The sequence below is a fragment of the Balearica regulorum genome, chromosome 1, assembly GCF_011004875.1.
Source record: "Balearica regulorum gibbericeps isolate bBalReg1 chromosome 1, bBalReg1.pri, whole genome shotgun sequence".
NCBI lineage: Eukaryota > Metazoa > Chordata > Aves > Gruiformes > Gruidae > Balearica > Balearica regulorum.
The window spans coordinates 17,009,349-17,034,717 of NC_046184.1; the positions used below are offsets into that span (position 1 = coordinate 17,009,349).

At 42.0% G+C, this 25,369-nt stretch overlaps 1 protein-coding gene across 3 annotated transcripts in view; it reads left to right on the top strand.

Moving 5' to 3' along the window:
- The first annotated feature begins 16,435 nt into the window (after positions 1-16,435).
- CPNE8 (copine 8) overlaps positions 16,436-25,369 on the top strand; it is a 111,959-nt gene continuing 103,025 nt past the window's right edge. For 2 of the 3 annotated variants that reach the window (XM_075742155.1, XM_075742167.1), the window contains exon 1: positions 16,436-16,904. In XM_075742155.1, coding sequence (XP_075598270.1) covers positions 16,765-16,904 — 140 coding nt within the window. In that variant the 5' untranslated portion in view covers positions 16,436-16,764. Of the gene's footprint in view, positions 16,905-18,369; positions 18,455-25,369 lie in introns of all 3 variants that reach the window. The other variant, XM_075742176.1, reaches the window with a different exon arrangement.

The following is a 25,369-nucleotide window of genomic DNA, read 5'->3' on the forward strand; positions in this document are numbered from 1 at the left end:
ATTGCAGCAATTCAGATTACCAGGCACTAGATTGGAACTGGATTGCCAATCCCACTGTGATATTTTTTTCCCTAGATGAATTCCCAACAGAGGGAAGGAGGGAGAGCTCCTTCTTGAGATGGTCTTTCACTTCCCAGGAACTGATCCCTAGAAGTTCCCAGGCGAGCCAGCTTTGCACAGCAGGTAAGTGGTCCATAGTTTTCCACATACTGTCCTTCATCATGAAATGCATGGTGCTGCAGAAAAATAATGTTAATTAAAACACTGAAAAGCAATTGCAAGGATAAAGTAGTTTATGGTACTCGTACTATAAAAGTTTTGTCAACAGATAAGAAAGGAAACAATGATTGTGAGGAGCAGAAGGAGTGAGGGTGGATTTATGAGACAGGAAAAGGGGCTATTAGCACTGTTGGGAACAGCATGGCTGGTCGCATAGCAGTAGTTGTATAATTTTTCCTCTCTTCCCCATTCAACCCGTGGCTCTGCTTTCAGCCTTGCCTGGCTTGGGGAACCTAGAATGTAATCCACAGTTTTAGAGTCATCTCTGTTTTTTTGAAGTTTCCTTGAAAAGGAATTTTTAAATGAAATTGTTGTGAAGAAGTGAAGAGCAAGGCTAACAGTTTAAGCATTAAATTTGGGAGATATTTGCATCCCGTATGTATGACAGCAGTGACTGTCATAACTGGTTCAGTTCAGCTAAGCCATCTATAAGACCACTGCAGGGTACCGATTAAAGGTTAGCTCTAATGTTTTGTGGCATAACTGGTTCCTTAATCTTGCTCTGACGGCCAGCCAAAAATAGGCAAGTGATTGGTCTTACTGAGGTGGCCTAACAAGTTTGTTCTTTCCCTGTGGCTTCCGTACTGCAGTGAATCCTACAGCTAGGAAAACTCGGATATTTTACCTATGTGATTGAAGCTGTAGGAAAACCAAGGAACGAGGACTGTTCCTTCCAGAGGTACACTCCACATGAAAAAAACCCCACAACTCAAAGCGTTATTTTACAAGCATATTTTTGCTGTTTGTTGTGTTAAATACAAGTACAGGGACGCATTATCCTCTGGGCTTTTTTTCTGCCTGGGTAAGCCTGAGCTGTGGAGAGACCAGGGGACCTTCCTTGGGAGCAGCAGGCTGTTGTGTAGGACACAGCCACTCTGGGCACCTGTCGGACAGTGGGAGCTGCTGGCGAGAAAAGGCAGCATGTCAGGCCCCAACGGATTTAAATTTCATAGGTATTCTGTAATATTCACAGCATTTCTGTTAAAATTACCTAAGGTATAGGAAAGGGACAACAGCCTGACCTCCGATCAGGTGGACTATATGATGAAAAATGGGAGATGATTAAAGGAGGAGGGTTGTGGCTGGTAATGTCTTTGCTCTCTGGGGCGCACCAGGTCAGGACTGCAGCCAGTATATTCTGAGGGAGGGCAGTTTTGTTTGCTGTAAATTGTTTCTCACCCAATCCCTTAAAAGTTTCTATTATTTAAATTCATGTGTGCAAAATATTGTTTGTGAATGGGGAAACATTTTCCTCTCTTAATTTCCCTGAGTTTCAGGCTCCTGTTCCGTGTTTCCTAAGGCTCCTTGGAAACAGCATCCGCTGCTTGTGGCCAGTCCGTGCTTTGGGAAAGGGCTACAACTCGCCTTCTCCTGTTCTACAGCACTATAAACTCTTTACAGCTGTTATCCATCTTGTCTCCAGTTCCACACTGGACATGCTGCTCCCTAAAACAGAGCTCTGTGTATTACATGTATGATCTATATCTTTGCATCTTATAGGCATATGTTTACATCGAACTACATTGCACCATTATTCCAGGGAACTCAGCTTAGCATGAAATTCCAATCACGTTATAAAACTTTTTTTTTTTTCCCTATTAATGGTCTCCATTATGTTTTATCTGTGAAGTTTCCCAGTAAATGATAAATACATTGAACTGAGCTGATCCCACAACACACCATTATAAATGCTCTCTAGAATTACTTTCTGAGTCAGAATCTTTTTAGCATGTGCTGCATTCATTTTGTATAGTGCTAATTTTTAATCAACACATCATTTGGCAAGAAATTATATCAAATCCTTTAGTAAAATCTAGATGTATTACATTGCATTGTATCCATTCACTGATTTTATCAATAGAAGTAATTATCTGGCATTATTTGTTTTCTGTGTGCTTTCTGTTGCCCATCCTCTGCAGTTATCTTTAAAATCCACATGTTGAACCTTAGCCTAATTTAATCTCTTTGAGGCAGGAACAATTCCAGTGTTAAGACAGTGCAGAGCACAAAGGGAATTCAGAGAACTACTAATAATAACCATATGCCGACTATTCTTCAGCTCTCTGCTGTGATCTAGTTGTTTCATATTTATTGCATTACTTTGTCAGGACCGAATTTGAAGTACCAAGTCCAGAAAAGGACTTTGGTACATACAAGTTACAGCTTGAAGTGTCCACATTATAGGATTCTCCCTATAAGAAGAGTTTTAAAGAAGTCTGCAATTCTTAAATGGAGCATATATCCGTATAGACACCCGGAAAAGACAGCTTTTTAGAATTAGCCTCTAAGAAACACTGAAAAAAAGGCTGTGCTTGAGATCCCACCACTCTCCATGACAGATGAATTTTGCTGCATGTCAGCTCACTATCCCAGAGTATTTATTCTTTTAGAAACAGAATAAGATTCACTCTTTCCCTGTAAACCATGAAGAACATCCTTCTCTCCTGTCTTCTACATACAGTTGCAGTGATCTGAGCACTGAGGCGGATCCATTTCCTTCCCGAGTCTGGAAGTTCAAATCCATGTCTTGTGTCACAGGGCTGTAGTGCAACACCAAGCTGCCTTGAAAGAGGCAAGCGGCATCTGTTCTGTTTGGGAAAGGAATATAAGATTCTCAGAGAAGGGGTCTTACAGTCAGGTCGACTCCCCAACATATGGATACAAAAGAAGGATGCCATGTACGCCAGCAACCCAGTACTGCTACTGCCAGGGACAGGCCCCAGATTTCACATTAACTGTGCAAGTCTCGGGACTTGTCTTTGCCTACATGGAGCTTTGTTTGGGTTTGCTTAGCTGCAACAGCATTTTTTCTAATGACCAGGTAGCTACTATCTAGTATCAAATCATATTTTTTCTACAGACAACGGTAGCAAGTAATTGTTCTGTGTAAAATGATTTATTTGTGACCTCAGAGAACAGTGTCATGCAGAGGAGCATCGGTGGTGTGATAACAGAGGCCTTGCAAGTGGGGACACAGGATGCGGGTCGGAGGAGCAGGAGCAGAGGCTGAAAAGAGGGGGCCGGGGGTGCCACCGGAGACCCCAGTGCTGTAAAGAGCTCACCAGGGGTTGGTAAAGAAGTGCAGGCTGGGAGCTGGGCAAAACCAAAAGAGCTGGAAAAGCAAGTCTCAAGCAGATGTAATGTACACCAAATACAATAAATGTGGATGTGAAGTGGAGTTTCAAACCCATGAAGCAAGAGCAAGGTGTAACCGTGTGTTGGAAACATAGCCCAGGTGGGGGTCCTCAGAGTGGGTAGGAAGAAGCCATCGACATCACACTCCTCCTTCCTGCAAAGAAGTGGAAGAAACTCCATGATGAACATCACACTTCTCCTGGCATAGGGCATGGGATGCTGATGACTTGCTGCAATTCCCACCTTCTTCTTTAGCAATATTGATACCATCAAATATGGGACCAAGAATGGAAGTCTAAGGGAGAGTCCAACAGCAGAGAGACATACTGGGAAGCTTTTGTACAACAGTTTTAACTCTATTATGAATGTCTGTCTTTATTAATCAGATAATTTGTACTGTGGCAGGTAGTATTATTGTGACTAGACTAATCTTAATAACTGTCTGTTGTATTGTAATTAGTCTTAAGTTTTCCATTAGACTAACAATAAATTCTTGGCTTCCCATATAAGATATGTTTTCTTTCCTGAGTTCACTTTCATGCAATAACCATGGTCAGGAGCAATGGCAACATAAATAATCACCACATCATAGTTTAATTTATTAACTTTTTTTTCATCTGAGCAAATGATTTTTAAAAGGTAGAATTGTTTCTGTAGTCATAATTGCACAGTTAGTTAAATAACTTCTGCAATCCTAAACTCTGCAGTAAACATGATATTTATAAAATAGAAGCTGACTCTTTTTATTGCAGTGCTTCTTTTACATATCTAATCTATTCCTCAGCATGACGAACAGATCATGAAAGTATTACTTTCAGTGTGATTGTAAATAAAGTGTATGCAGTCCATTGACATCAAGAAAGAAAAAGGACTGAAGAAATAGGACACAGTTAAAATCTGAACAATTCTGCAGCTGTAAAAGGAGATATTTATGTTTCAAAGATCTCTCTCCCCAAAGGACAAGGGGTATTTAAAAATGTTTTAAACATCAAAAATGAGAGTACCTGCGTATCTTCTATTTGTTTAGTAGAACTACTTTTACTATTTTCATTTGCATTGCAAACTGGAGAGCATACTGGGGAAAAAAAGCCTTTGATGAATATGCAATATGTAATATTTGCATTTCTCAACCTATCTGTCTTCCTTTAGTACAAAAGAAGAATCAATTTAATTAATTAGATTTAGATAGCAAATGTCTGTAAGAAGCTTATTTTGGAAAGCAACTATAAAAAGAACAGAATATTTTAAGAGAGCTTTTCAAAGATTAAAAGGGGAATATTAGAAATAGAGTTTCAGACAATACAAAGAATAGAGTAAAGGTAAAGTGCAAAGATTTACTGCATAGTGCAATATATATCTAAGTCACTGCATAGTGAAATACATATCTAAGTTTTGGAGAGTAATTCAAATAGATTCTTGTGCTGTTTTTACTTCACAGGAAAACCGAGGGCCATGGGGCAGACATAAGGCAATGGTGCCCAAGGTGGTTATGGCTTGGCTGCCACAGCCATAGAGACTCTTTTAGTATATGAAGTTCATAGACTGGTTGGGAAGTTGCACCAAGGCTGATATTAAGACCAATGCTACATTCTGCCTATGATTTGGACTTCTGAATGAAATAAAAACAAATGGTTTAGTTAAAAAGAACAAATTGAGCTAATTTTTGTAGTGTGACTAATATTTATTTCTCTGCCGTACTGTGCTGGGCTGTGAAAAGCAACTACTGAAAACAAAAAATACAATTAGGTCTGAGACAATAACCAATAAAGACTTTTTGCTGTGTTGAGAGAGGCTCCCGTGCCACAGCTAGGGTTAGGGTTAGGCTTCAGCATCTACGGTGCTGATCTGGAGGACCAGGCCAACAGGACCCTCATGGGTTTCAGTGCAGCCAAATGCAAAGCCCTGCTCTTGGGATGGATAAGCCCAGGCATGGGCACAGGATGGGGTCCGAGTGGCTGGACAGCAGCTCTGCAGCAAAGGTCTTGGCAGACAAGCAGCTGAACATGAGTGAGCAGGGCACCCTGGCAGCCATGAAAGTTAACAACACCCTGGGTGCATGACTGACAGCATAGCCAGCAGGCAATGGCAGCGACTTTTTCCCCCAGGTCACAGCTGGGTACAGTACTGGGATCCCTGCTATAAGACAGTCAAGCCGCAGAGACACCAGTGCAAGATCAAGGTGATTGGTGAGGTGATTCTCCCCCTATACTCTGCTCTCGTGAGACCCCACCTGAGTACTGCATCCGGCTCTGGGGGCCCCAGTACAAGAAAGACATCGAGCTGTTGGATGATCAGGGGGCTGGAGCACCTCTGCTATGAAGACAGGCTGAGAGGGTTGGGGTTGTTCAGCCTGGAGAAGAGAAGGCTCCAGGGACACCTTAGAGCAGCCTGCCAGTACCTGAAGGGGGCCTACAGTAGAGCTGGAGAGGGACTGTTTATCAGGGAGTGTAGTGACAGGACAAGGGGTTTAAGCTGAAGGAGGATCGATTTAGATTAGATGTTAAGAAGAAATTCTTCCCTGTGAGGGTGGTGAGGTACTGGAACAGGTTGCCCAGAGAAGCTGTGGATGCCCTCTCCCTGGAAGTGTTTAAGACCAGGTTGGATGGGGCTTTGGGCAACGTGGTCTAGTGGAGGGTGTCCCTGCCTGCAGCAGGGGGGTTGGAACTGGCTGATCTTTAAGGTCCCTTCCAATTCAAACCATTCTATGATTCTATGATTAGGGATCTGATGATTAGAACATAATAAGCAAGAAGAGCAGAGGGAGCTCTCCTTGTGTAGCCTGGAGATGAGAAGGACGAGGAGGACTCTAACTGCTGTCTTCCATTACCTGAGTGGAACCATCTGATAGTGTGAGAGTTGCCTCTGAGGTGCACAACAAAAAGGACGAGAGGCAACAGTCACAAGCTGCAGCAAGGGGAATCCTAATTGCATATAGGGCAAAATTTTACAAGTGGTTAAACACTGGAAAGGGTCACCTGGTGAAGCCACACAATACCTGCCTTGGAAAGTTTCAAACCCCAGCTGAACAAAGCCCTGAACAACCTGATGTAGCTTTGAAGATGGCCATGCTCAGAGCAGGAGGACTAGATGAAACATGGAGGTAACTTCCAAGCTAAATGATCCTATCATTCTTTGACAAAACCAGCAGGTTTCCATGTTTTGGACAATGTGAAATAGTGCTTTCCTTGCTAAGTTAGCTACCATGCTGAGACGGCCTTGTGATTCAAAGCTATATTTAAGTTTTGTGTTAGATTTATAGTTGGACAGACATCTACAGAAATAAATAAAATAAAAGTTACCGAGTTTAAAAAGATGGATTAAACTAAGCTTTAAATAATAATGAAGAATAACTAATTTGCATCATTAAGATTCTCTACCTGGAAGGACTGTTTAGACAATGCGAAATATAGATGTTACAATCATAGAATAACTAGGTAAAACATGTTTTTAATTTGAAAAGGGATGATAAAGTAGGTTTTGAAGCATGACTCCTAAAATTTCCTTGCCATACTGAGTTTCTGCGATGTGAGTGGCTTCTCACAGTGACAACGCTAAGCCAAGGCAAGGGTCAGTCTTGCAGAAGGTAAATTCAAGACTACTGATGGAGCTGAGAAAAGAATGCTGAGTTACAGTTCAACTATAGCTGAGAGTGACCCTTTCTGGGTCACAGTTCATGATCCAGTTCTGGGGATCTAGCTGGCACCAAGGAGAACACTTGTGCTGGGAATCTGCTTCTACAAAATGCCAAGTAGCAGAGGAATTTAATTCTGTACTGAATTCATGGGATGGTTCTAGGAATTAGGTGTGCTGCAAAGCTAAAACTGGACTGAGGGTTATCTTCAGCAATTCAGTAGAAACATTTTAAAAGTAAAAACTTTTAAAGTGCCTTTCCCTTTTAAAGCGTTATTTATGTTTCTTGGGAAACACACAAACTGGACTAAAAAACATATTTTGTAATCAAACTTCTTCTAAATTTACTCTATAATTCCACTCCATAATTATATCACTATGAAAAGACACACCAAAACTGTAAATGACTAAGGACCTGAATTTAATATTTAAAGTTTAATATTAATTTGTACTGAATTATCTGTTAAACTCAAGAGGGTTAATTAATTCACTGTTCATTTCTGTTCTGTTGAGTTCCTATAAGGACGAATTTGGCCTAGGTTGTTTAATTTTCTGCAATGATTTAGATATCCAATATGTTTAAGAATCGTTCTTTTTCTAATTTTTCTCTTAGTCATGCAAAGTAAGATTATTTTCCCATTTTAAAGCTACTGAACTAGCATATTTTTTGTGTGTGTTTATAGTTAAATTCTAAATCAAATATGCATATATGTCTATTTTAAAATCTGCCATTTCCTTTTGCTTTACATTTGTTTCAGCATTTTTGGTGGGGCTTTTTTTTTCCACAAAAGATGAAGTGTTCATGAAGTTACTTTCTTAGCTTTGACAAATGCTGGTTGCGCTGGCAGCTAGCCAGCATCTTTTTTGCAGAATAACTTTAACACAACTGTGCTATGGTTACCTAAATAGTAGGATAATTTTCATAGAATTCTTGCTACTGTGACTCTGGAATGTATGCTGCTGGTATCTGGCAATTGCCCCAAACTAATTAGTTCTTTATTTTTGAGGATGAATGTTTATTCCACAGTTGGATAAATAATGGTTATGAAGTCACTTTAGGGAAAAAAAAAAATATCGGGATGCAAGAGCTTTCTGAAAAGAAGAAAAAACAAAAGGTTCTCCTTTATTGCAGATACAGAATTAGAAGTCGTGACAGCCATCGGCACAGTTCAGACTATGGTACTGATGCAGTTTAAGCTTTCATATTCTGTTAAGTAACAGAATCTAATTTGCCTCCCATTTGAGAAATATTGTGCAATTCTAAGTAGTATTTTAAAACTGAAGATAAGTAATGGATCAGGTCTCATTTGAATAATTTGTGGATATGAATAAGTACATTGAGACAGCAGAATGTGACATGTGAGAAAACAGAAATATCATACCTGTATTTTTCACACAGAAATAGTACAAGAAATCCTCCAAACTCAGAAAATGTTACGTGTGGGCTTACACCTCACTAAGTCAGGAAGGCTGTTGTTGCTGCCCAACAACACAGTTATGAATTCAAACATACGGTTAAATGCATTCCAGCATTAGTGCCACAGTCATTCTGGAAGACAGTCAAACTCATTACATCGTTTGGGCTACCAATTTTCAGCCTCATTAAAACCCTAATTGCTTGAATGTTGCCATGAAATGAGGAAAATCCGACGGACAGTACTCCTGAAAGACAATCCATGTGCTGTCAACTGTTTGTTTAAGGTATTTTAATGTCATGGAAAATCATATAAAATTAAAATTCATGAATGACAGAATAAATGAGGATGGAAAAAAGAGGAATGTTTTTTAAAATTCACTTTCCCATCTGAGGTCCTTTTCTGTTTCCATGAAAGAAGGAGAAACAACTCTGAAGCTCTCATTTCTTCTCTAGATATTTTAGTGAGTTGCTAAATGTCATTACTATAAGTCACACTGCCTTTTTGATAGCTTATTAATAACGCAAAATCAACCTATATCATAAATTAATGTTTGGTAACTGGGACTGTAACTGTCATTATGAAATGCAATCAAAATAAATGTTGTAAAGGTGGAAAATTTAGTTCATAGATATAAATGAGTCACAAGTGATTAAAATCAGCTTCTCAGAGAGTTAGTGTATTCACTCTGGAGCTTGCATCTGGTATACGGGCAGAAAAAGAAGACTTTGCCCTGCAGGAACTGTAATTCTTCAAAACACCTCGTGTACCAGGACCTCACTTTTCTGCAGAAGCCTCCCAGCTGTGTATGCAACAGCCAGGCTTCCACCCCACACCAGGGGCAGAGCAACCCAGACCACGGCACAGCTCCTTCCCTGCCTGGAAACCTGGTGTCTGCATGCTGGGAGTAAACTATGGGCTCTGTAGAACCCATCTAGACTGAGTAGCTCAGAAAATTACAATTACTCTAAAATGATAAACTTTCTTTGAGTATCTGAACAAAGACCTTACTGCTGGAGGCCTTTCCTGGAGGTGAAAGCCAAAGTGATTTACTGGATTAAAGTCTGCTTTGCCAGACTGAGCATCTGACCTTAAAGGTCCTATCAAGGAATAATGATTGATAATTGTGGGAGTGGAGGTTTTTAACAGTATTCCTAGAATTTCAGTTACTGTCGCTTGAGTCCTTGTAGGTTGAGACATGAAATCAATTGCAGAAGCCAAATCAACATCATAGATGGTACTGATAGGGTCTGTGATCCACTCAGAAAGTCTTTCATCTGGAAAGCAGATATTTTATATCCTCTCACAATTTCACAAATCTTTCCAGATACAATTCCTTCTGTTCCCAGAATCCAGACGATGGGAGCCCATCATGGGACAGAGGCATGTGCATTCTGGTTCCATGTCTAACAGTGGGCTATCAAATATGACAGAGAGCCTTAAGGAGCCATGAAGTTTTTCCTCTATGAAAGCAGAGTCATGTTCTGGGGCATTTGTTGGTTTCTTCTACAAAACAAGTGTAATCTTGGGGGAAAAAAAAGAATCAAGAAGTAAATGAAGTAATTAACATAAAAATCAAACACAGCTTTCAAAATTATTTTGGGACAGAGCTTCACTGTAAGCCTGACTGCATGAAAAATAGTACGTGGGGGACCTGGCAACATGCTCGGATTTCATTTATCTTTGACGGAATACAAAACCACCCACCACTTCTTTTCAAAATGCTGAAGCAATAGACATGGTATGGGCACATAAGGTGACAGGTTTTTTAAAATTCTACTATCTTGGCTTACACTGAGAAAATCATGAAAGAAACTGTTAAAAAGCACTTGCCAGAAAAGTTTGGGTTTTTTTCTTGCTGCCTATTTAGAATATACAGTGTTAACATGACTCCACTGCAATCCTTCTGGGAGGCTGAAATGGTACGTGAACCTGATATATCATCCAGATTTTATGTTTGTGTGAGTTTGAGTGTGTGACTGCTGACAGGCAGTGGGTACAGCACTTACCCAGATTAGTCCAGGTTATCACCCTCACCATGTACACATATATCTGAATATTTACAGGTAGGTACTAGATCAGCAATTTGTGCTCCCTGATGAAATCTGTGGTGGAGTCTACACTCAAAGATTAAATCTGTGACTATTTTGACAGAGATATTGATTCCTTCCCTGCTCTAAACAGTGTGAGCTGAAGTCTCCTCTATGGTATTAGGAAATGAAGTCATGTGCATCAGTAACGAAAGGCACAACCTGACTGGTGGAGAAGGATGGTTCAAATGTAGCAGTTTGGGTATTGCTGCTCTTGGGTTCAGAATTGCTGTAATTAACTTTTTTCCTGAAAGAACTGAGTTTGACTTTAGTTGCAATGAAGAAAATAACTGTAAAAAACACCTATTCGCTGTAGAGGCTGAGTGTGCTAATTTCCTTTGAATTAGCTAATTCACAAAGCAAGTTTGACATATAAAGACTTTGCCTCCAAAGATGTGTTGCTAATGGTGGCAGTGATTTTCTGAATATGCTGGTGGCAGGCTGAGGGAAAAGATGTGGGTAGAAATTAGGCAGAGAAAGAAACTGAAGTATATTATTCCTAAAAGATTTGTAATACATATTTTCTGCAAATCAGCTGATATTTCATAGAAAAATGAAAGTCCTAGAGGTAAGTGGGCATGGCAGGGAAGGATAGAAAAAAATAATTCCAGTCTTCAAGGGTAGCCCAAGAACATGGGAAGTGACTGAAGAGGAAGAAGATTACCTCTTCTGAAATTAAAATACTTTCCTTAAATGCTCAACTGAACTTGTGATGAAGAGGTTTCATTGTGGGGGTGTCTGATGTTATGTTCATTGAAAGGAAAACCCTTGATTGTTATGTAGACTTCTCAAGATAAATTGTATGCAGACAATCTTTTTGTCACCATCCTTGCTGCCATACTAAAAACTCTTAAGCAGCACCTGAAATTGCTGCCATGAGATAGTAATGAGTTGTCTTTCTAGAAAAATGGCTTTAAATGCATCCTTACATTTTTCTGGCAACCTGTCGAGAAATGAAATCAGTCTGGCCTATGGTACAGTTGAAGGTGTATGAATAATATTTCTTCATTCAAAAAGACCTAATCAGTTTGATTTCTTGTCCTTTAAAATGACATCTGAACTGTAATCTGACTTCGTTGACTGCTAAAAACTAAAAATACTCCCAAATCACATGCTTAGAACTTGAGATCCATGTGACATGCTTCCCTCTGAGACGAGAGCCAGAAAAAGTGCTCAGTAGATCTAAAATTCCTCTGTCATAGATGCAGAGACCTTACTATGGAGTACTAAGTGTGAGACGTGAAATGGATTCCATGACACCTCCTGGATGACTCTGAGAGTGCTTCAGGGGTCTTTGCCATTTTGAAGAGCTCTTGAGCAGACTGAATACTGTGACAGGAACTGTCACCACTACTTAACCTGGAATGGCTGTGCCGATCCAATGGAAGAATGCTTTCCTTAGGATGTGGAAAGAAGGAGCCTTACAGTTGTGATGCTGCTGATCTGTCTCTTCTGGCCTGGATCAAACTGGAAGAAAGTGTGAAATAATCCAGGACACTTCATCTAGTGCTAAAGGTGCTTTGATAGATAACATAGCCAGCTCTGGTGTAGATAAATATAATAGAGTGAGATGAGAATATTTCTTGAATAGCTATCCTTTGTGTCTTTGGAGAGGGGAAGCGGTATTTATATTTTGTGATTTTATTTTGCATAGAACCAGTAGAGAGTTATACAAACAAATGCATTACTAACTTTGTCATGGTAGAGAAATGGAGAAATCATTAGCTGTCTCTGCACTGATGACTCACTAACTTCCTCATGCTTATGCCATGGTGACTAGGTGCTCTTTTCTCCTGCAGACACCAAGGATAGCTTTCAAAGGCTCTGAAACATAGGCCTAGATACTTTTTACTGAAGAATGTATTCTCCTTGACGCCTGTGAGATTGCAGACGTGAGCCCTTGAAAAACTAGTATTTGAAGTGAAAACCTTGAAGGAGTGGAGATTTCTTCATGTCTGACCTCTGAGTCAGACACCTCCTTTAGACTTTACTATCACAAAATCAGAGCTTCATCAGTATTTGTGTGTTTTGAAAGTGGATTAAAAAAATCATGGAGTTCTAGGACATAATTGATACTAGAAGAATAAAGGCACTAAACATATCCATCAGCATGTTGTATCACAGATGTTTTTTAAAGCCTGTGGTCTGGATTCAGCCACGGTGCTTGCTGATGGTTCCACCTGCCCTAGGAAATGCTAAATGCCTTGTCTTTGGTCAATGAATTAGAGCAATCAGCAGTAGCAAAGCAAGAGGAAGCTAAGTATAGTAGTCAAAGGCTGGAAAGAAAGAGATAACAATTCTCAAACCGCAGTGTTATTAGGATACTGGCATTGTTTTGGCGCTATGTTCAGCTATCAGAATGGACCAAGTTATGGCTAAGCTCCCTCCGTTCTTCAGGCTCTTGAAAGAAGCAGTTTGAGAGCAGCCAGCTTAAAAAGATGGTGGTTGTTGGATGTTAATGAAGATAATTACTGAAAAATACTTGAGGAAGAACCAGGGAATATGGTATGTTCATCACAAATTCAGACTTAGTAAGCAGTATTTTGGTTGTCAGGAAAATGGTATTGTGTTGTACTCGCAGCTGTTTTGTTCCAATAACGCTAAAGCTCGCTTCTAAGCTCACTTGTAAAGTCATCCACATATTCTTTCACATCCACAGAGGAATAGATGCCATTTCCAGTTCCTTAACTTCCTACAGAATAGTTTGTGTTGGTTTTGTGGTTTTTGGGTTTTTTTTGAAGTGCAAAGATTGAATCATAAAACTTACTTTCTTGAGATGTCTAATCTACAAGGCAGAAAGGTGAGGGGGTGGAGGGGAGTAATCAATGTTTGCATCCTGTGGCATTCGGGTTCAATTATACTGCTGAAACCTGGAAGCAATGATGTTTTAAAGCAATCATTCGGTGTTACACATTACAGCTATTCTGGAATCTGTAGTTTGTTCATAGTTTATGCTGTAATTACTGCAAGTATATCCCTCATTCCTTAAATTAGGTTGCACATACTGAAACAAGTTATGTAGATATCTGATAATTAGCAACAGCTTACAATAATGAAGTAACAATCACAAAAGAAACCGAGGAAAATATGTCCTGCTTTCCACTGCAAAATGTTCACAGAATCAGTAATCTCATTCAAATGTCAGCGTAGCATCTACAACACACAGCCTTGATGATTCTTTCGCACTGTAATCTGATAGTTATTCTGTATGTAAATTCCAGGTACTGTCCTAATACTTTGGCATTGTTCCAGTCCCTACACCTCAGTGCCATTTAAGAATGAGCAAATACAAGGTGCCTCTCTGGAATTATAATAATGTATATTTAGCCCCTTTGGTGCATGTCTTTCAACTAGCCCTCGTTTCAGTTTTTAGTTTCTCTCCCATACAAATCACTCTCAGTGCTTGAGAACTATGTACTTACTCTAAGCCGAAACATTAGAAGACAAAATAGCCGTGCCTTTATGAACATGATGAGAGAAGATGGATATCTCCCCAGCAACACCGATGACTTGTATTTCCTTAACTCCTCCATTATTTTCACAGGATGCTCTACTTATGGAATCACCGATAACCAACTATTTCTGGTTTTCTAAGCAGAATAAAAAATTAAGATGAGATAATATAAAAATGATCAAAGCAAACCCCCACCTAACCCAAAATAGTGGATTAGTAGGGAAGAATATAAGATCATATCACACTTACATGATATACTTTTAAGTTAGCCATGCCTATAGTTATTATAATAGTTATATAATATATAGTAATATATTATTATAATAACTATTCATGCCTTTTAAGTTATTCATGCCATGCCCTGTGGGATCCACTGATTGTGTTTAGATTTTTACAGTAGATTATAAAAGAGGGAGGAACAGTTCTATAATGCTGAAAAAGAGTTTTAATTTTTTCTTAAAAACTGTTCTTTAGTTTTTAGTCATCTAGTACCCTATTTGTACTCGGCATTAGCCTCTCAAAAGACACCAGTGGTCCTTCACTCATCCCTTGACACTACTGTATGAACGAAGACAATAGTGAACTAAATTTGCCTTTGTTTTTGTTACCAATTTCAGCTGTAGGCTTACTGGTTTGGCTGCCTGCAGACACACCTAGAATACTTGTGAAGGTACGTCGTTTCTTGGCTGTAGCGAAAAATTCAAAGAGGCTGGTTTAAGAGAAAATACTTTGGTGATACGTGATGAGAAATTGCTTTGAGTTCAACTGGACAAGAGAAGGAAAAGAAAGAAAAGTGACATCAGGTGTTAACTTCCCAAAAACAAAGAGGCAGAAGATTAGAAGTAGGGTGTGAAGTCAGAAGTTTCTGAATAAAAATATCAGTGATATCTTCGCTGAGTTTCTGCCACTGACGTTATGTTTCAGACTGCTCACAGGGAGTGTACGTGCTGTAAATAAGACCATGTTACTGTCTTCTGTAGTCCCACTGGTTAACCTGTTGGCTAGGAGCCAACTAGGTATCTACAGTCAAGTTGTCCATCCATCGTTACTGTGATGTACTACCTGAGATCAGGCATTGAACTTGAATTACAACACGAAGAAACTAGAAATGAAATGCAAAATGAATGTATTCTGATAATGTTTGTGGCCTTAGAGTTACATTTGTCTTTTATAAATGAAGACATTAAACTTCTTTATTTCTACCTGTAAAACCATTAACAGCCAGAGGAGTGGAGGACTTCTGGAGAGGATTTGGGGCAATATCCTGTGATCTTTGACCTGTCCTACATAGCGTGTGACTACAGACAAGGCATTTAATTTGCCTGGGCCTTACCTTCCCATCTGTGCCGTGGGGATGGTAGCACTTCCGTCTCTCATCAAACTGCTATGAGGAGAAAGGAATATTGGGAACTACTTAGATGCCGTGATAATGGCTACAAAATAAATGCTTGAGATATAAGATGATGAAACCTATGATTATTGCAAATTATTGTGAATGGATTCAGGGCAACTGGATTAGTGGTCTTTAAAAAGAAGGTAAAGGCCTGCACAAGTGTGGGAGAGTGAAATTCCCATTTTTCAATGTGTTGCGTAATGCATATAATAACCAAGGTAAAAACACATCTTTTCCCTCAACTCCCTTGTGGTAATAATTACTCTTCTCTTTACAAGGGCAATTAGCATTAATGTCTCATTTTCTAGGTTTGTTTTTATCTTTTTCGCTCTCCGGAGGAGCCGCAGCCCCGCAGACCGCTCAGGGCCGCGCAGGCAGCGCCGGGGGGCACCGCGCAACCCGTCCGCCAGCGCGCGCCCTGCGCCCCGCCACGCGCGGCCCCACGCGCTTTCCCGCCGCGGCCCCTCTGCCGCGCCCCCTGGCGGGCGGACTCCGCCCGCCTGGCAGCCGAGCCGCCGCGCCCCGGTCCCTGCCGTGCCGTGCCGTGCCGAGCCGAGCCGCAGCCGTGCCGTGCCGAGCCGAGCCGAGCCGAGCCGAGCCGAGCCGCAGCCGTGCCGCAGTCGCCGCTCCCCGGAACATCCCTGGCGTTTGCAGCCGGGCTGCATTTTCCTTTGTGGCCCGGGAGAATAAATCTGCCTCACCGCGGGCCCACGCGCAGGGCGTTGCAGTTTGGGACGTTACCGGCCGGGGCGCGGCCCGCCCGCGGTCTCCCCAGGGGGCGGGAGTTGGTTGGTTGCTCGGGGCGTGGGGCCCGATCAGTCACGAAAGGGGAAGGAGGGGATTCCCTGGCTAGCCTGCGGGACGGGACGGGAGTTTCCGTGCAGGGGGCGAGGGGGAAGACACCGGGGAAGTGCGGCAGCGAAAACGCCCGGGACCGCCCCCTGGGCTAGCTCCCAGCGAGGTCCTTCCCCGCCCTGCACCCTTTGGGGTCGCGTCGCCACCGGTGCCCGAACGGGGCAGGTCGGCGGCGGGGCGACGGTCGCGCTGCGTCCCTTCGGGCGGCGACGAGCCCGCCCGCGGTCGCTGCCCGCCCGCCCCGGCCCGTCCGGCCGCCCCTCGCACCGGCCGTCGGGCACCTCGTGCCCCCCGCGCTGGGGCAGGCACGCGCGGCTCCCGCTCGCGGTGACGTCACCGCCCCGCTCCCGCCTCAGTCGGCGGTGGGAGCCCGCGGGCGGCGGTGCGTGCCGGTGCTCCGCGCCACGGGCGGCGGCCGGCGGCGTCGCGCTGTGGAGGGGCGCTTGGCGCCGCCTCTTCCCCTCCCTCTCCGCCGGCCTCACTCCCTCCCTCCCTCCCTCCCTCCGCTGCCCCATGTTCGGGCTGGAGAAGCCGGCGGGGCAGCAGAAGCCGGGCAGAAGTGGTGGGTTTCCGAACATGGCGTCCGTGGGGGATTTTAACGTGCTCAGCTCCAGCATCCCGGCCACCAAGGTGGAGCTCTCCGTGTCCTGCAGGTACGGCGACGGCTCAGGGCCGCCCTGTGCGCTCGTCCCGGAGCGTCGGAGGGGGCAGACGGGCGAGCGGGCTGGTCCCCGCGGTGTTGCCGGGGCAGCGCGCCCCTCGCCCCGGACTTGTCAGCGGCGGCGGGGAGGAGAAGGGGCAGCGGCCGGGCGCGGGGCTTGCCCTCCACATGCCCGGCGCTGTGCGAGGCGCTTTCCCCCCCTGTCCTCGGAGAACGTGCCTAGCGCGGGGAAGTTGTAAATCCTCCGCCTCGGGCAGAGCCTGGGAGCGGCCCGAGGCCGGCTGCCAGCCCGCTCGCCGCGCACTAAGCGTGCCCGCGGCAGGGGTGCTGCCGGCGGACCCCGCGGGAGAAGCGCCGGCTCTCGCAGCGGCTACGGGCAGCTGTCGGCTTTGCCGAAACGGGCTGCCGCTGCTGTCGCCCCAAATCCTCGCCGTGCCTCTGCCGGCACGGGGGAAGGCGGCCGGAGCGGAGCGGGAGTCGCATCGCGGTGCGCGCAGGGGGTTTTCTCCGGCAGGTATTGAACTTCTGGAGCTGTCCCAAGTGCCGCGGTGGGGACGGAGAAAACTCCCATCCGGAGTAATCCTTTCAGAGATTGTTTAAGGCTTTCTTGCAAAACCGTTACGAAACCGGGCGTGTTAGCTCGTCACGTTTTATCGTAACGCTGCTGCCGATGAATTAAAAAAACGCCAACTCGTAACACAAAACCTAGCGTGTGCAGTTTTGTTCCTCGACATTTATTTGGCCATGGTTTGTTTATCGGTATTTCAAAAATCCTGCTTTCTCCCTTGAAGCGCAGAGAATTTCCCGTTAGAGGTCTAAAAATATTTTTATTTGTGGGCTTTTATATTCATAGCTTCATTCACGTTTTGCAGCTTCCTTAAGTATTCCCTAGTAGTTGGGGAGCAGTGGTTCCTTTCACCAGCTGAGTTGGCAGCTTCTAGCGGATTATTTGAACTGTTAGTGTTGTTTCCTGATGGGAAATGAGACAAAGTTTCTGCTGCAGTCCATTGCTCCATTTTCTAGCGTAGCTGCTCGGGAGTTGCTGCTGTTAACACTCCTTCTCCCGGAACAGAACGCCAGTGCTCTAAACTTGTCAGACCTCTCCCTCTCTTTCCTTAGTAAATAAAGTGTGATTTGATGTTTTACCAAGGGAGCATTTCAAAAGAAGACTAAGACAATGAGAAATAGAGTAAGATTGAGTTGGGAGTACTGAAACAGTCACTAGGCTGACATATGAACACCCTGATGTACTTACTGCCTGTCTCTGCAAAGTTCACTGGCAGCAACCAGAGAAACCCCTTGGTTGTAGGAAGGACCTGCTGCTATGTGTAAAAGCAATCCATGACCTTTAGGATTACTTTTAGGTTCTTCAGATAATCTGTCACAATTACAGATGTCAGAACATTTATGGTGGATTTGACCTAATTTATTTGTAATGGGGGTTTCTTTCATTCCAGGTATTGTTCGTATATACCTGCAATGATTTCTTCAAACCTTACTTTTATAGTGATCTGAGAATCCATCAGGTATTTACAAAGAAATGTAGGTATATGACACAGTCAATCAATTCTGACCTTAGTTATCTTACTTGTAACTAATTTCAGTATATAGTTTACAATGTTAAATTCTCTGTAGGTATCTTCAAAAGCCATGTCTGTTTTGTTAAAATTGCTTTTTTCTCTTGTTTTAAAAAAATGGTATCTCGTCCTGATATGTCTCGATGTCAAGTGCAGAAGGATGGGAATTTCCATGGTGATTCCTGTCTTCTTTATGTGCTGGCATTACAGCTTTTGATTACAAAATCATGCTTCAAAATTGAGTTTAAAATGAATGACATTGGGGCAGAGATTAATGATTAACAAATGTTTGTGATTCATCTGGAAACATATTCATTGGCTAAAGCTCTTGAAAAGTAGTGTTAAGTGAAATTGTGAAATACAGCAAGAGCAAATTGCAAAGTTCAGAGAATTCTGAAAAATCTCAATAATTAGCAGTTGTGTGTTCCTCAACGTCTGGAGAGAAATGCTTTTAAAACAGTTTGGGTCATGACATTAGTTTTCCCCTGATACCTGAAGAGTTGGAGAACCAATTTGGTCACTAGTTTACATCAACAGTTATCGGCTGATAACTATTCTTTCTTCCTAGATTTTTTTTTTTTTTTTGCTTGTTTTCAGGAAATATGGGAACTTCTTCAAGTTTGTACAGGTGGCGTGAGTTACTGGTCAGTGAAGCAGTGCAAGCTGTGCCCCAAAATAGATTTGTGACTCTAGACAATATTGTTTCATCTCTCTGCCTCCTTATTCAGTAAGGATACAGCTTCTATTCACTTACCTTTTAATTCTGTATGGTTCATCTGTCAGCACTTCCCAAGTTAATTTGCGCTGCATGCCCATACTGTCAATGTTACCAAATTAGCCAGGTTCCAGTATTATGCAGATGGCTTTGCACGACTTCTTGTTCTGCAAACCAGCCTGTTTTAGCTTCAGGGCCACATCAGGTAGTGTTTAGGAGAAGTGTATCTCATAGGATGAGAAATTGTCTATGAAAATTATAAAATCCAGAAATGTTTTAGGTATCAGATGATGCTCTTTCTGAGGTTCCTTTATCACTAAACACTTCATATAGCTGTAATTTTACAAATGCTAGAAAAGCAAGAAATGAATTTGATTCTTTCTAGTTATTACTACTCAGTGCCTATGAAACAAGAAGTTCAGGATTCTTTTCTGACTCTTGTAAGATGTAGATTTCTAAACCTCTGAGGTTTTTTATCAGGAATTTATATTCTTTCACTCAAGAGCCAGATCTAATGTGTCAGAACAACTTAAATGTGTCATCCCAGAGGATTCTCTGTGTTGGTAATAGTCCACTATTGTCTGGATCAATTGCTCTAGTAGCGATCTCCCTCTGTGCCCTGTAGCTCCCTTCGTCACACGCCCTGAAGGGCATGCATGGTCTAAGGAAAATTTCACTGTCACCTGCTATGCGATCTTTATTTGTTGTGGCCTGGCATAATTTTGCACACTTGTCATGTGGTGAAGGATCAGGACCTTGGCCCTCCAGTCGGCGTGGAAGAGAGAGTATAGGCTGCTCCTTACCTTTTACTCCACTACTGTTTTCCAGCCCAAAGGTTCCTCTTCCTCTAAAGTGGTATTTGCTCCTGTGCCTAGACTTGAATCTTTGCTTACCAGTTGTGTGTGTAAATTTGTGGTGCCTTGTGAGCTTGAGGTAAGCTTCTGGCCATGTGTCTGTCATCCTGTATCTCCCTCTCTGGGGATGTTCTTCACTGATTCCAATCTATTTAAATCTTGGAAAAACTTCATATTCTTTTCCCATCTTCCCTACTATCAGTGGACTTACTACCTTGTTGATTGAACTAGCATATTTGATGTTGAGAACACAAGTAGATGATGGTTCTCACATATTTTGTGCTGTGTGTGAACATACAATGTAGTTCAGTGGGTTCTCGAGTTTTTCACTTTTTGTTGTGATCTGTATAATGGTGATTGATGCTTCTCATGGTTACTGTGTAGACTGACCTACTTTTTTTCCTGTAGTCTCCTGATTGAGCCACAGCCTTTATGAAACCCTCTCTTACAAAAAAGGCCAAGAGTTTCATTATGCCTCATGTTAACATTTATTTACTTACTGAATGAGGTTTTATCAATCAGAATTATCTTCCTGCGAGTGATTTTTTTAGTATCTATAGGAAAGTGAAGCTGTAGTTTGATCACTTTATGACTTCTAGTAGTGTATCAAAGATGACATGGTTATCTGAAAGATGGTAAAAGTATTGTAAAATATTGACACAGTACAGGATGACTTTGCTAATTCAGAAAGTTTGTCATGATAGTATTGCTCGGCTAGGCTTTATGCTCAATCAGGCAGTCTGTCCTCACCATTCTAGGTTTATGCTGGATAGCCTCTCACTGGCTGTATTCCCACACCAGGCATAATGTGTGTAAGGGGAGCATAAACTTATCATGGTTAATTCAACAGAAATACAGTTGGTTGTCCATGCCTGGTTTGGATCAGTTCTATGCTGCTTCATAATTTGTACAGAAATCTAATATTAATGAATGGGCTAAATGGAATTAAGCAACTCCTATTCTCAGTAATGAAGATCATTTAAGTTCAAGTTCCTTGCACAGAGGAACAAAACGTACTACTTTAGAATTTTTGCCTTTCCTTTTGTTTGGCACTCTGAAAGTCTTAACCAACCACTTTCTAGTGGTTGTGGTACCCAGAAGTATGATTAATTATATCCTTGATTGTCCTAGGCATTGATTTCTGGCAAGATTGCTTCTCTCCATGCCCCTCCCTGGAAGTGTTCAAGACCAGGTTGGATGGGGCTTTGGGGAACCTGGTGTAGTGGAGGGTGTCCCTGCCTGCAGCAGGGGGGTTGGAACTAGATGGTCTTTAAGGTCCCTTCCAAACCATTCTATGATTCTCCAGCTGGTGTACTTACCTCCTGGGTTGTTTTTTGAAATATTAATCATTTGTTAGAAACCCTGTTGCAGAAAGATGCAACGATAAAAGATATATCCATAACACATTATTTGAGCTTGTAACTTTGTATGGTACAAAATACAGAATATAAAATTCATGCTGATTCTAAGTCTGGTTTTCATTTTCCTGCTTTCTTTCTGTTCGATTAAAAGTATGTAGAGTGGTTATGTGTGACCAACAACAGAAAGTTGATCTTACGTGTTTTTTCTTTGAAATGAAACTGCCTAGACAACCAGCTGGCTTCAGCCGAGAAAAAGAAGTGTATTGTGAGAAAAAATATAAATGAGTGACAGTGTCCATCAAAATAGTCATGGAGATGCATTCCTGATAGCCTACATGGTTTGGTTTTCACCTATGTGTTTATATTGGTTGAACTTTAAGCATGCAGCCATCTGACTTCTAGAATTTAAGGCAGATCTCTTCCCCTGTAAATTCAGCCTTGTGATTGCTAGGAGCAGGCCCCAGGTTTCACACTAACTGTGCAAGTCTCAGGACTTGTCAGGTTTTGTCTAAACTTGTCTTTGCCTACATGGAGCTTTGTTTGGGTTTGCTTAGCTGCAAACACAAGCTTAGCAGATTTTTTCTAATGACCAGGTGGCTACTGCTTAGTTAGTTTCACTTTGGCTTGTCTTTGTGTAATTGTGTGGTACAACCATATTTTTTCTACAGACAGTAGTAGCAAGTAATTGTTCTGTGTAAAATGATTTGTTTGTGACCTCAGAGAACAGTGTCATGCAGAGGAGCATCGGTGGTGTGATAGCAGAGGCCTTGCAAGTGGGGACACAGGATGCGGGTCGGAGGAGCAGGAGCAGAGGCTGAAAAGAGGGGGCCAGGGGTGCCACCGGAGACCCCAGTGCTGTAAAGAGCTCACCAGGGGTTGGTAAAGAAGTGCAGGCTGGGAGCTGGGCAAAACCAAAAGAGCTGGAAAAGCAAGTCTCAAGCAGATGTAATGTACACCAAATACAGTAAATGTGGATGTGAAGTGGAGTTTCAAACCCATGAAGCAAGAGCAAGGTGTAACCGTGTGTTGGAAACATAGCCCAGGTGGGGGTCCTCAGAGTGGGGAGGAAGAAGCCATCGACATCACACTCCTCCTGAGACTACCTGCTCCACCCCTGCCACCACTGTAAACTTCATGCTTCTCCCCCGACAGGATGTGGGACACTGTAATGCCCTCTCGCAGCTGAAGCCACAATCTCAGGCCTCAGAAGGGTGGTATAAAGGAAAGCTTGACAGCGGGAAAAGGGCTAGGTACTAGGAAGTAACAACTTTACACGTATTATTGTGAGGACTTTCTGCAGTAGTATTATTTTCCTCATTTGCTTTCTTTTTCTGCCCCTGTAAGCAGTGCCTCAGCCACCCACACCCCTGCAATGGCTGAGAAAGCACAAGTATTGCACTGATGGTATACATTTGCTTTCTAAATTACTTCTTTGATGTATACCTTCTAAAGAGTCATTTCAGAAAAAACTGTGCAAAACCAATCTGTATGTTTTATATATTGTTGTACATTAATGAAACACTGTATTAACTATGCATTCCTAAAGAAATCAAATTTAAAGTAGGACAGTGTATTCCTGGATTTGGATGGGCAGGGTGAAAGTAGCTGGAAAGGATTGGTGAGTTGAGTAGAATGAATAGGTCTTTTGACCACCAGCAATCCTTAGTGCCATCCCCCAGGGCACATCACTAGTAGCTCAGAGCCAGAGACTGTTTACCTGCCTTAGAAACGTAAACATAGATGGTTCATTCTGTTGGTTTCAAATAATAAATGGGTTGGTATTGAAGCAGAGTTTAACCAGTTTGCAATATTCCTAAATGAATTTTTATTTTTATTTAAACTGTAACAGTCCAAGATTGTGTTCAGATCTGCTTCATCTGCAAGAGTATCTTTTCATAATCCAGTGCTTCCTGTCTGTTTCCACAGAATTCCTGTGAAACTATTACTATGTTTAAGTAAATAAGCTTGACAGTTCCTTTTTTTTGTGTGTGTGTGTGTTGTGTTTTTTTTTAACCCCCAGGAGTAGTCAGCAGTTTTAATAGAGGTTTCATCCTAAAACTGTTTGCATACAGCTAGCCAGAGAAGATTTGCTGTGGGTTGCCATAAAACTCATGGAAGCACTGCTGGTCTAACCCTTCTCACTGCTTCTCCCTTTCTTTTTCCCTTAAAAGAATGGCTTCTGAACCAGTATATGTTTAAATTGACAATAAAAGTTATTAGGAGGCTGAAAAGTATTTCTTCGACTCAATTACTTCTCCAAAGGTTATGAAGAGGTATTGTGGAAGTTTTCTTAAGCTTGCATATCAGAGATATGTTTGCTTTCTTCCCAGTCCTTCTAGTGCCCCAAATTGTGGAGACAATCTGAACAGAAAGAAAGAGGTCATCCCAATTGCCTCTTAGTCAGGAGAGCCACCATTTTCTCACCTGCGAGCCTTTCCTAAGAGAACCAGTTATTTTGACAAGATAAAATTCTGAGAAATTGTCTGATCTGCATTTAGGTCCAGGACATTTTGAGTCTAGAGATCTGGAGGCTAATAGCTCACTTTTTATTGTGTTCTGACAGAATACAGGAGAGAGTAAATAGCTAGGGAAGGGTGACTACTTAAGTTAGCACTACAACTGTTTGTGAAATTACTCTGCAGGAAGTCAAGTGGACTCTTCACTCAAGTAAGCTCTTTGGATCGTACGTTGTGGTCTTACCTGGGACTGACCCTTGCAAGTCCAGTAATATCAGTTAAGGCTGAGGGACAGTGACGACTAGGATGTAATACAGTTAAGTTACAATTAGTAGTAGAATGGATACTATTCTGCCCAGTAAAAAGTGAGGAGATGCTTCTTTTTTTCCCCAGGATCTTCCTTGAAAAAGCCACGTGGGCCCAGCATTAAGCGAGGGAAACAAATGCATTTGTTTAATGAACTAGGGACAATTCCTCTTCCCAGACAGTGATACAAGTGTACTATGAGAAAAGTAGTGTATGCTTCTATGAGAATATAATATATTGAAAATGTATATTTTCTAGAAAGTAAAAATAATTTTGTGCGGGTAACTATCTTTTGTGTTTGCAAACTGCTGAGTGCTTTATTTCACAACTGAGGAATCTTTGCATGCACTCAAGTGTAATCTAAAGATGAAGAGAAACGTAAAACCTTAACGCTGGAGAGATTCTGACAAATTAATCTGAAGTAAACCATATTTTTATCATTAAGGATTGCAGAGCAGTTGAAAGCAATGTATAAATAAGTATTTTTCCAGTCATATGAACACAGTTTTTGGTTTTTTGAAACTAGAGAAATAGATTTTAAACTATTCAGTTTTATACTTACAGTAGTCTCTTCTTCAGTGCCAGAATTCTGTCATTTCTGAAGGGGGAATTGGATTTACTTCTGCGTAGCAGTTGGGTTTAACAAAGGGTTAAATTTAAAACAAAAAAACTACAGAGCAGGAAATTCAGATATTGATTATTAAAATAAAGTCAAATTTGAAGTAAAGTATCTATGAATAAGGTGAGTAAATGTTACTTTTGAACATAGGTAAGTCTTTGTCAACATACATATATTGCATAGAGTACGTGAGATCGCACAAAGCGACATAGGCTGTCATGATTTCTATTTAGCTACCACTGCTAACTGGATTAGTGAATCTTGAATTATCTGATTTATACATATGAGATGCTTTTACATTAAACACAGTACAAAAGACTGGACATTAGGAAGCATTTCTTTACCAAGAGGGCAGTCAAACACTGGAACAGGCTCCTAGAGAGGTGGTCAATGCTCCGAGCCTGTCGGTGTTTAAGAGACATTTGGACAATGCCCTTAATAACAGGCTTTAACTTGGTCAGCCTTGAGTTGGTCAGGCAGTTGGACTAGATGTCCGTTGTAGGTTCCTTCCAACTGAAATATTCTATTCTATTCTAAAACAATTTTTGAAGCAAAGCACTGGGCAGAAA